Below are 11,816 nucleotides of genomic sequence, written 5' to 3'. Positions count from 1 at the left end.
AGTTCTACCATATCTAATTTAGTTGGTCAAAAAGTATCAATCCTAAAAGAAACTATGACAAGGCCCGTCCGCAAGTATGGAATTTTACGATCCCGTTTTGGGATTTTTGGTCAGTTTTAAATAATTTTTAAGCATTGTTTTTCAAAAAACCAAATGATTCCGGTCACTCTAGACCCTTCCTAGATCGGTCCAGACGGATTATAACCCCCAATTTTTAGGCCATTTTGAACAATTTTAGCATCACTTAGCTGTCCTATATGGGTTTGGGACACGATTTTTCAGTCATTTCCAGCTAATTTTGGATCAAATCCCGACTTATTCTGTCATTTTCAACGCACTTTCGAGAACGTTACGAGTTTGGCCATTTTAGACCGTTTCTAAATTTTTTTTTTTTTGGAAAAAGTGATTTTTGAGGTTCTCTAGAAGGATTTTTAGACGATTTAGATGAAATTTTTGAACATTTCAAGCAATTTTGGTCGGGAATCGTAGATTTCACAAAGTCTGAAATTCACATTTTTGGCTGAAAATTCAAAAAAAAAAAATGATTTTTTGGGTTTTTTGAAAAATTGATTTTTGAGAAATTTGAAAAAGATTTTACACGAATTTGATGAAATTTTTGGAAAATTCGAGCAATTTTGGGTCTGAAAATTTGGGTTTTGAAAGTCTGAAAATCAGTTTTTTAGCCAAAAATTGTTTTTAAAAAATTTGGAAAACTTTGAAAAAAATAAAGTTTTGAAAAATTGATTTTTGATGATTTTAGCAAGGTTTTAGACTGATTTTGATAAAAATTTCGGTAATTTTGAAGGATTTTGAGTCTAGGGACCTGGATTTTGAAAGTCTGAAATTCACATTTTTGACTGAAAATTCAAAAAAAAAGAAATTTTTAAAAAAAAGTGACTTTTGAGGTTCTCTAAAAGGATTTTCAGACGATTTTGATGAAATTTTTGAAGGGATCGTAGGTTTTAAAAAGTCTGAAATTCACATTTTTGGCTGAAAATTTCAGTTAAAATATTGATTTTTTGGGTTTTTTGAAAAATTGATTTTTGATAAATTTGAAAAAGATTTTACACGAATTTGATGAAATTCTTGGAAAATTTGAGCAATTTTGGGTCTGGAAATTTGGGTTTTGAATGTCTGAAAATCAGTTTTTTAGCCAAAAATTGTTTTTAAAAAATTTGGAAAAAATACTAGCCTAAAAATGCCTGAAAACAGGCTAAAAAAGGCTGAAAATGCATTTTGTCATTTTCAGCAAAATTTGCAACCAATTTTCAGATAATTTCGTCATTTTCTGTTTTTTTTTCTGCTGTCACTTTTCAGACAATTTTTCGATTCATTTCCAGCAACATTTTCATGAATTTCTGACTAATTTCGCCTTACATAGGACCTATGTCTTTTTTTGCCGATTTTTGACCGTCTTTTACTCGAACCCAAGTCACCAACGGCCTAAGTAAAGCCATTTTAGACCAAATTCAGGCTGTTCTAGACCAAATTATAGGCATTTGAGACCAAAACAAATTCCGGGCCGTTCGGACCAAATGTAGGCTTTTCTGGACCAAAATAAAGAACTCTGAACTTTTCTAGGTCCACAGAAACTTATCGATGGCCCGGCCGCGGCCGACCGCGGGCCAACTCTCTCCTAAACCAACTCCCAATAGTTTCAGGTACAATTCATTCCGGTTCAAGTGCAAGCGAATCCAGTGGCTGAGCAACAGCAACAACAACAAAAGAAACAATCGATAATGATGCAGCAGATGATGCAGCAGCCGTCGGGATCGTCTCAACAACACCAGCAACAGCAACAGCATCATGGAATGGAATCGCTGGATCAAGCGATGGATCAGGTTGGATCGGGAATCAGTCATGGGACCAATCAACACGTCCAGCAGGTCCAACAAGTACCCCAACGACGAGAGCCGCTTCCGATTGCACCCGCCGGCATGGTCAGAGCGCCAATCAATGGGGGCGGAGCTTCGACGTCGAATGGCGGCGGAGGTGGAGGAGGAGCGGCTGCACCTGCGATGGCAGCCATGGGTGGACAACAGAGAATCACGTTAGGTGAGCGGTTGTGGTCTAAAATAGCCTATAGAATGGCCCAAATTGGCTGAAAATGGTCTAAATTTGGTCTAGAAAAGCCTATATTTGGTCGAAAAAAGCACAAATTCGGCCTAGAAACGCTTAGATTTGATCCAAAACAGCGAAAGTGTTCGACTCAAAATGACCCAAATTTGGTCCGGAAAGGCTTTATTTTGGTCTAGATTAAGCCCAAATGACCCGAATTAGTTCGAAATGATGAAATGGCCTAATATGGCTCAAACTGAGTCTAGAGAGGTCCGAATTGTTGGATCTAGAAACATCTAAAATTGGCCTAAACACGGTCCAGTTTTTCTGGTCTAGAACAGCTCAAAAGTGGTCTAGAATGGTCGAAAATTTGTATAAAATAGCTTAAATTAGGACTAGAAAGGCCTAAATGTGGTCGAAAATAGTATAAAATTTGATTTCGAAATAGCCGCCCCCCTAAATTCGACTCGAAAAGTCGATATTTTCGATCTGAAATTGGCCTAAAGAAGCCTAAAATTGACCTAGATTCATCTTTCGATTTCAGGAAACCTTCACTTCCAACAAGATCCGAACGATCCACAAAAATGGATCATCACCAACGAGGGACCACCGGCGCCGACGCCTCCGGTTCAGGCTAGAAAGGTAAGGATTTATAGATTTTAAGCTGAGCAATCGAACAAAAAAATTGGTGTGAAATCGGTGAATTTTGGGCGTAGAACAATGGGAGCTTGCTAGCCTTTTTTAAGCTTTAATTTTAAGCTGAGCAATCGGCCAGAAATCGTCAAAACCAGAGTCGTTTTTTGCCTCATGCTCGCCTCCAGAATTAAAGCTGAGCAATCGAACTTTCTATGAATCCGAAAGAAATGGGTCAAATTCGGCCGATTTTTTTGACCCCTGAAAAATTGGAATTTTTGCGTCGAAATTTACTTTTTCGGACCAAAAAAATGGTCGAAATTCACCAATTTTGGCCCGGAAATTGGGATTTTGAGACAAAAAATTACCGTTTAAGGATGAAAAATTGTCGAAATTGGCTGATTTTGCCCAGAAAAAATGGGATTTTTGAGGCAAAAACCCTCTAAAAATCACTAGTTTTTGGGGATTTTCCAGAACCCCCCACAACACCGTCCCCAACAACAAATGCAACAGCACCAGATGGGCGACGAGACGATGATGAACATGTCGGCGGAATACGATTTGAATGGGACGGGACTCGGCGGAGAGGCGCCGAAACGATGCGCATGCACGTGTCCCAATTGTGTACAGAATACTAGGCAGTGAGTTGCAATTTTGAACCAATTTTGATAAGAAATTTGGATTTTTTGGGTTATTTTGGGTGGGAAAAGTTGGATTTTAGGCTGAAATTTTCAGTCAAAATATGATTTTTTTTTTGTTTTTCGAAAAAATGATTTTTGATGATTTTAGCAAGGTTTTAGACTGAGTTTGATGAGATTTTTGAAAAATTCAAGCAATTGGTTAGGAATCGTAGATTTCAAAAAGTCTGAAATTCAAATTTTTGGCTGAAAATTGCAGCCAAAAATGAAAAAAAGGTTTTTTAAAAAAGTGATTTTTGAGGTTCTCTAAAAGGATTTTCAGACGATTTTGATGAAATTTTTGAAGGGATCGTAGGTTTTAAAAAGTCTGAAATTCACATTTTTGGCTGAAAATTTCAGTCAAAATATTGATTTTTTGGGTTTTTTGAAAAATTGGTTTTTGAGAAATTTGAAAAAGATTTTACACGAATTTGATGAAATTCTTGGAAAATCTGAGCAATTTTGGGTCTGGAAATTTGGGTTTTGAATGTCTGAAAATCAGTTTTTTAGCCAAAAAATTTTGTCAGAAAATTTGGAAATTTTTGAAAAAAAAAACGTTTTGAAAATTGATTTTTGATGATTTTAGAAAGGTTTTAGACTGATTTTGATGAAAATTATGGTAATTTTGGGTGAAATGACCTTTTTCAGACTGGTGGGGAAATGGTTTTTTTTTGCTGAAAATTCTGAAATTCTAGCTTCTAAAAATTCGCATTTTCAACTTTTCAATTTTTTCCAGAGGCGACGGAAAATCGCGAATCCACATTTGTCATCTGTGTCAGAAGACGTACGGCAAGACGTCCCATCTTCGAGCTCATCTCCGCGGACACGCTGGTAACAAGCCGTTCGCGTGCGATTGGCAACACTGTAACAAGAGGTTCACCAGGTACTGTAGTTTTTTTTTTGAGACCAAAAATCGGTTTTTCAGAAAGTTTTTGGCTCGAAATAGGCCAAAAATTGGTCCGAAATAGATCTAAAAAGCTAGAAAACGTCTAGAAAAGGCCTAGAATGGGCTAAAAATTAAATGGGCTAAAAATGCCTAAAACTAGCCTAAAAATGCCTTAAAATAGGCTAAAAAATGCCTGAAACTAGCCTAAAAATGTCTGAAAATAGGCTAAAAATGCCTTAAAATGGGCTAAAAATGCGTGAAACTAGCCGAAACTGCCTACAACTAGCCCCAAAATGCCTTAAAATAGGCTAAAAATGCCTAAAAATAGCCTAAAATTGCCTAAGACTAGCCTAAAAATGCCTTTAAATAGGCTAAAAATGCCTGAAAATAGCCTAAAAATGCCTTAAAATAAGCTAAAAACGCCTGAAAATAGGCTAAAATGCCTTAAAATAGCCTAAAAATGCCTTAAAATAGGCTAAAAAATGCCTGAAACTAGCCTAAAAATGCCTTAAAATAGGCTAAAATTGCCTAAGACTAGCCTAAAAATGCCTTTAAATAGGCTAAAATTGCCTACAACTAGCCTACAAGTGCTTTAAAATAGGCTAAAAATGCCTGAAAATAGCCTAAAAATGACTGAAACTAGCCTAGAAATGTCTTAAAATGGGCTAAAAATGCGTAAAACTAGCCTAAAAATGCCTGAACATAGCCTAAAATTGCCTAAGACTAGCCTAAAAATGCCTTTTTTCTAACATTTCGGATATTTAGAAAAAAAAATTACAAATCTGAATTTCGGAATTTTTGAATTTGATGAACTTTTTGAAATTTTAGCCTAAAAACACCTAAAAATTCAATTTTTTTTCCCCCTAATTTTTTCGATTTACAGCCAATTTTCGTCCAAATTTCCAAATTATTTCAGAAGCGACGAACTGCAGCGTCACCGTCGGACGCACACGGGCGAGAAGCGCTTCTCGTGCAATCACTGCGGCAAGAAGTTCATGCGAAGCGACCATTTGACGAAACACGAGCGGACTCATACGTCGTCTCGAGTCAACAATAATAATATCAATGGACACACGCTTCGACTCTCTTAGAACTCGAATTTTGTGCTTTTTTGTGCATTTGGTGGTCTGGGAAATTCAAAATTAGGCCATTTTTCAAAAAATTCGCATAAAAATGAGCCATTTTGAGCCATTTTAGGCCAGCGTTGAGCTATATTTTGAGTCATTTTTCATGAATTTTGAGTCTTTTTTCATGAATTTTGAGTCATTTTTCATGAATTTTGAGTCATTTTTCATGAATTTTAAGCCATTTTTCATGAATTTAAAGCCTTCTATGCCATTTTTAGTTATTTTAAAAAATTTTTGAGCCATTTTAGGTCATTTTCGAGCCATTTTAAGGTGCTGGCCGAGTTTTTTGAATCTTCTAGGCCACCATTTATTTTTCTCTTTTCTCCTCTCTCTCTCTCTCTCCTTCAAAAAACGAGTATTTTTCTGAATTGTTTTGTCCCTCTCTCTCTCTAATTAAAGAAATATATAGTAATTAATTAATTGCTGTTAATTACTTTTAATTACCGAAAAACACATTTTTTCTCGCCTAACAGATTTTTGTGTCTTTTTCTCTCTGTCTGTCTCTCTCCCCAAACAATTTGTGCTGGTCCATTTTTTCGTCTCCAAAAATAACAATTAAAAATGCGTTTTTTTCTCGAATTCTCTGCCTTTCAGTCATATTTACAGTGTCTTGTTCTTCTTGGATTTTCTGTGTCTTTTTGGAATAAAACTTTTGGAATTAAAAAAAATTTTTTTTGGAATTTTTGACAATTCGAAATTTTTGCATTTTTGGGATTTTTTTATTGACTTTTTATTCGAAAATCTCATTGGATTACAGAAAAAAAAAAGTTGAGACTTAATTGGGACGTAATTAGGGGGTGATTAGCGATTCTGGAATTTTGGAAAATCAAAATTCGATTTTTTGGGGAAACTGAAAATTTGGGGAAGTACAGAGATTTTTGGGGAGTAATTAGGAGAAAAAGGAAATTAGCTCTTCAATTAGAGGTAATTTAAAAAAAAACTATTTGGAAACGGTTTTTGGGACACATTTTTGGGAATTTTGGGAACTTTGGGAAATTTGATTTTTCCGAAAAAATCAATTTGCGGGCAATTAAGGGGTTAATTAGGGGTTATTAGTGTCGATGATGGTTGTTGAGTTGATGGTTATGGAGTCGTTGGTTAGTCATAGAGATCCTGAAAGATTTTTGAATTTCTGAATTTCTGAATTTCTGAATTTCTGAATTTCTGAATTTTTGAATTTCTGAATTTCTGAATTTCTGAATTTCTGAATTTTTGAATTTCTGAATTTCTGAATTTCTGAATTTCTGAATTTCTGAATTTCTGAATTTCTGAATTTCTGAATTTCTGAATTTCTGAATTTCTGAATTTCTGAATTTTTGAATTTCTGAATTTCTGAATTTCTGAATTTCTGAATTTTTGAATTTCTGAATTTCTGAATTTCTGAATTTCTGAATTTCTGAATTTTTGAATTTCTGAATTTCTGAATTTCTGAATTTCTGAATTTCTGAATTTCTGAATTTTTTGGAATTTTCCAAAATTTCGATTTTTTGAATTTCGGAATTTGTGAAAAATTTCATTTTTAACGGTTAATAAAAAATTCCGAAATCCTGGACGTTTTTTGAATTTTTGAACGTTTAGAATTCTGAAATTCTGGAATTTTTGAAAATGGGAAATATTAAAAATTCTGATTTTGCGATTCTTCGTCTTTCTGAAAATATAAAATTTTCAAGAATCTAATTTTTCATAAAAATCTGAGAATTTTTCAAATTTGTGATTTTCAAAGTTTCGCAAATTTTCAAAATTCAAAAACTTGAAACATTTGGACACCGAAATATCTGGAAATTCTAGAATCTCAGATTTTCAAAAATTTCGAATTTAAAAATTTCGGAATTGTGCAATTTCAGGATCCCAGAATCGCAGAATTTCGGAATATCAGAATCTCTAGGATCTCAAAATCTCAGAATTTCGGAATTTAAGAATTTGAAATTTCAGGAATCCAGACTTTCAGAATTTCTGGATTTTAGAATTTCTGGATTTCAGAATATCCAAATTTCAGAATTCACACTTTCAGAATTTCAAAATTTCAGTGTCTAAAAATATCGGAATTTCGCGTTTTTGAAAATTCAGAATTTCAGAATCTCCACAAAAAAAATTTCGAATTTCCGAATTTCGAAATCTGAAAATCAGAAAGTTACAAAATTATAAAAAAATTCTGAATTTTCAGATTTTTTCGAATTTTTTAAAATTCGATTTTTCTCGAATTTCCGAATTTCAAAATTTTCGATTTTTTCAAATTTGTGATTTTTGAATTTTTTGTTTCAAAATCTCACAATTTCAGAATTCAAGATTTTCAGAGTTTCGGAATTTCAGAATTGCGAATCCTCAGAATCTCCGAATTTCAAATTTTCGAATTAAAAAAATTCGAAATTCCAGAACTTCAAAATTTCAGAATTCAAGAACCTCAAAATTTTAGAATATCCGAGTTTTGGAATTTCTGAATTTTAGAATTTCAGAATCTCCAAAACCTCAGATTTCCATAATTTCCGAATTTCAGAAATGTTCGATTTCAGATTTCCACAATTTCAGACCACTAACCAATATTTTCGAATTTCGGTTTTTCCATTCTTCACGTCATCCAAAAACTGTAGAATCGGCTCCGCTTCAGCATCATAAGCTTCTTTTCGAATAATTCCAACTTTCAGCTTCAATTGCAGAATTTCCAGATCAGTCTTTGCCGATTGCTCAGCGGAAACGAGTCCTTAAAATACAATTTTTTCTAGAAACTTCTTCAAAAAATTGATCACCAATCAATGCTCTTTTTGCCTTATTCTTATTTTTGCGCTTTTGATTTTTCTTCTTTTTCTTCAAATTCTCTTTCTCTTCTTTTGTGAGCTCTAGAGAAGGTTCCACGACTCCAGCTGACGTGGATGGTCCCAAATTGCAAGGTTCGAGATTTTCAGAAGACGTGACGATGGGCTCAGAAGCTTCTGAAGACACTTCTGGATTTTCATGAGTCAAAACTTCGAGCTCTGATTGGACGGAGACGCTTCTGACGGCTTCAGGAGCTTCAGGAGCTTTAGAGGCTTCCGGATGAGCTTCCACGACGTCTTCTGAGGTTCTGACAACTGGAGAAGCTTCTGGAACTTCTTTTTGAACTTTTGAATTCAAGACGTCTTCTGGAAGATTCTCTGCTGACGATTCAGAATTCGTCTGAACTTTTTGATTTTGAATCGCATTGGCCCGCATGAAGAGCAAAGTTCTGACTTGGGCAGGTGGAAGAATTATGAATTGGTGGCTGAAAATAATTTCAGATTATTCAGGAATTTCGGATTTTCATGTTTGGGTTTTTTTTTGGAAATTTTGAATCAAAATTTTCGTATCAACCAGAAACCGAAATTTATACTCTAAATATTCCATTTGGAATGGGACCTGTCAACTTTGAGCCAATTTATCTCGGCTCCTGTGAAAGGTATCAAAAAATTGTCAACTGATAAAATGTAGCTGATAATATGAGAAATATTTTATCAGTTGACCATTTTTTGATATCTCTTACAGAAAACAAAATAATTCGGCATAAATTGCAGGCGGCTCGACTAGCTCCCAGTGCACACTTTGAGCTCAATTATCTCGGCCCCTGTAAGAGATATCAAAAATTTGCCAACTGATAAAATGTTGGTTACAGTATGACAAACATTTTATCAGTTGACAAATTTTTGATATCTTTCAGGGAAATGAGATAATTAAGCTCAAAGTTGACGAGAACTGTGCAATTTTTCTGAAAAATTGATTTGCAATTTTTGAAGTTCATAGTTTTCGAATTTCCCGATTTTTTCCAAGTTTTGTACTCTTGAATTCTAAAATTTTTTATCTTTTTCGAAATTATGATTCAAAATCTCAAAATCTAAGAATCCAAAGAATCCCGGGATGTCAGATAGTCAGAATTTCGGAATTTCAGAATATCAGAATCTCAGAATCTCAAAATATCAGAATTTAACAATTTTAAAGTTTCAGAATCTCAGAATCTCAGAATCCCGGAATCTCTTGATTGTCAGAATTTCCGAATTTCTGAATTCCAGAATTTCGGGATTTCCAAATCTCAGATTTTCAGAAATTAAGAGTTCCAGCATTTCAGAATCTCTAAAATCTCTAAAATCTCACCTGTCCTCACACCACAGCTCCTTCAGAATTCTTCCTTGCTCATCTCGACAGATTGCAACCAATTTTCCATCCTCCATCATAACTAGAATATTCGTTGCTTCTGATTCCAACTCCGGATTATACTCAACTCCTTGATGGAAAACTTCGATGAGTTCAAAATCCTCCAAATCCAAATAATACAACTCATTGCACAATGTGAATTTATTAAACACATGTATCAGTTTTCTCCCATTCACTTCTTCGACATATTTCGGGAGTAAATGCTCCTCCTCAACCTGATGAGCACACTCCGCACAATCAAAATCCTTGAAATTGCCATTTCCGCAATAAACGAAACGAGATTCCTTCAATCTGAGAGTGTTGTAGTATGCCACATAATATGTGCCTCTATGAACACAAAAATCCGTACGAGAATTCGTTTGGCGCAAGAAATATGGTTCCAGTTCGGGTTTTCCGGGATAACTGCAATGTGGGATTAGGGCATCCATCCATTCGCGATAGAGAACGTTTGATTCGGCGTTTTGGGGGTTATTTGGTTGGGCTGATGTGTTGCGAGCAGCTTTTTCGAGGTTTTGAGAGATCCATGTGCTGAAAAAAGGAGAGGATACAGTATCCATGGGTAAAATACAAAATGTCTAGCTCGTCTAAGAGCTGAGATAAGGCCTATAAAAGTTCAGGGATCTCGACACGCTGAACGAACGAGAGAGCGCAGACAATGAGACACTCTAACTGTCTGCGTCTCTTCAAACTAAAACGCCCATATCTCAACTCCGCGATGAGCTAGAAACTTGGTTTTTTTTCAGATACTTTCTGAGTTTTTTAGAATCAGCAAGTTGTTGGCTCTATATCGTTTAGAGAGACGCCTAATGAAGCTGATACTCGAAAACAGTTTATATTTTGTAACATTTTAAAAAGCTTTTTAAGACCTACAGTTTTCAATTTTAATCATACAAAAAGATTAATTTTGAGCCGAGTTATGCTCAAAATAGTGAATAGTAAGTGCATTTCCACCTAAAACCGTTGTTAATCGTTTTGTACTTCGAGTCAGGGTATTATGGTTAGATGGGTTTCATACCATTTTGCAGCTCTGTTCAAAATCTATGTTTCCCAATTTAGAAAAATCAGAAATGTTGGTTTTGAAACCAGTTATGACCATAATAGTTGACCGAGTACGATTTTTGAATCTAAAGGTTGTGTCGAGCTTATCAACTTCAAGCTAGTTTATGCCAATTTCTGTAGGAGATATCAAAAAGTTGTAACAAACAACAATGTTTGTGATATAATGACAAACATCTTATCAGTTGACAAATTTTTGGTATCTCTTATAGGAAGCGAGATAACTGAGCTCAAAGTTGGCTGGGCTTCGTGCCCTCTCCCCACCTATCACCCGGCGAGCAAGAGCTCAGAACATACGCTCATTTCAAAGCTAATTTCTCAGGGCTCCAAAGATCATGTTTCTAGCTTATCTGGGAGTCGAGATATAGCTTTGAAGTTTTAGGCGCAAGATACTAATACATGCTTTACGGCCTACAAGACATCCCATTCCCTACCTAACACGAGCTTCTGGCATCCAAGTGAATCCTCCTTTTCCATCGCTTTTGTGTTTTACGATTCCACCCGAAGCACTTCTCGAAATTGTCACACTTTCTCCGGTTTCCTTCGAAGTGAACGTTGCCACCAACGCCCCAGTGGCTTTTTTCGTTACCTCGTAAACCCAACCGTTCCGACGATCAAAGACAAACGAATTGGTTGCAAAATCATATCGATATGGCTCAACACGTTCGGAATAGGCGTTTTTGACCATTAGAACCGCTTCCTTGCTTTGTTCGTCGTATTGGGCGTACAACGGAGTTAGGTCACGTTCGGTGATGGGTGGCTGACATTTCGAACACTCATGGGCTAGCAATTTGTCCTGGAATTGAGAATTTGGCCATTTAAAAATGTTCTATGGCTTGTTTCACGTGTTCTTGTCTAAAAATCACATGTCTACGATTTACAGAACTTGAGATACAAGCATTTGAAGTTTTCAAATAGAGAGCGTGGGGAAGGATGGGCGCGTGTCGGTCCGCTGATTACATCACCATCATACTTGTCCACTTTGAGCTCAATTATCTCGGTTCTTATAATAGATATCTATAATTTGTTTGCAACTAAAATGTTTTTCATAAGATTATCTACATTTTGAATGTTAACAAAGTTTTGCTATCTCTTTTAGTAACAGAGATAATTTGGTTCAAAGTGCATGTAGCATTCTATGAGAGCTTTCATGATGTTTCTCTTCGCCTCTTTATCCCTCTCAACCTAGATAAAGTAAAATAATATATGTTATATATCATG

At 35.4% G+C, this 11,816-nt stretch overlaps 2 protein-coding genes across 2 annotated transcripts in view; one reads left to right on the top strand and one right to left on the bottom strand.

The window, feature by feature from the left end:
* The window catches only part of Cbr-sptf-3, a gene marked incomplete at both ends in the record, with an annotated part of 6,784 nt that extends 1,439 nt beyond the window's left edge, over window positions 1–5,345 (top strand). Inside the window, 5 exons of the mRNA XM_045241339.1 lie at window positions 1,662–2,055; window positions 2,603–2,700; window positions 3,166–3,332; window positions 4,105–4,251; window positions 5,171–5,345. Coding sequence (XP_045097023.1) covers window positions 1,662–2,055; window positions 2,603–2,700; window positions 3,166–3,332; window positions 4,105–4,251; window positions 5,171–5,345 — 981 coding nt within the window. The remainder of the gene's footprint in view (window positions 1–1,661; window positions 2,056–2,602; window positions 2,701–3,165; window positions 3,333–4,104; window positions 4,252–5,170) is intronic.
* Window positions 5,346–6,182: 837 nt separating this feature from the next.
* CBG20384 overlaps window positions 6,183–11,816 on the bottom strand; it is a gene marked incomplete at both ends in the record, with an annotated part of 11,002 nt that continues 5,368 nt past the window's right edge. The window contains 5 exons of the mRNA XM_002646485.1: window positions 6,183–6,231; window positions 7,917–8,079; window positions 8,126–8,616; window positions 9,492–10,067; window positions 11,030–11,391. Coding sequence (XP_002646531.1) covers window positions 6,183–6,231; window positions 7,917–8,079; window positions 8,126–8,616; window positions 9,492–10,067; window positions 11,030–11,391 — 1,641 coding nt within the window. The remainder of the gene's footprint in view (window positions 6,232–7,916; window positions 8,080–8,125; window positions 8,617–9,491; window positions 10,068–11,029; window positions 11,392–11,816) is intronic.

This window comes from Caenorhabditis briggsae (genome assembly GCF_000004555.2).
Source record: "Caenorhabditis briggsae complete genome, chrI, whole genome shotgun sequence".
Taxonomy (NCBI): domain Eukaryota; kingdom Metazoa; phylum Nematoda; class Chromadorea; order Rhabditida; family Rhabditidae; genus Caenorhabditis; species Caenorhabditis briggsae.
The sequence above is the reverse complement of the archived record's forward strand: the minus strand, read 5'-3'. Positions and strand labels throughout refer to the sequence as shown.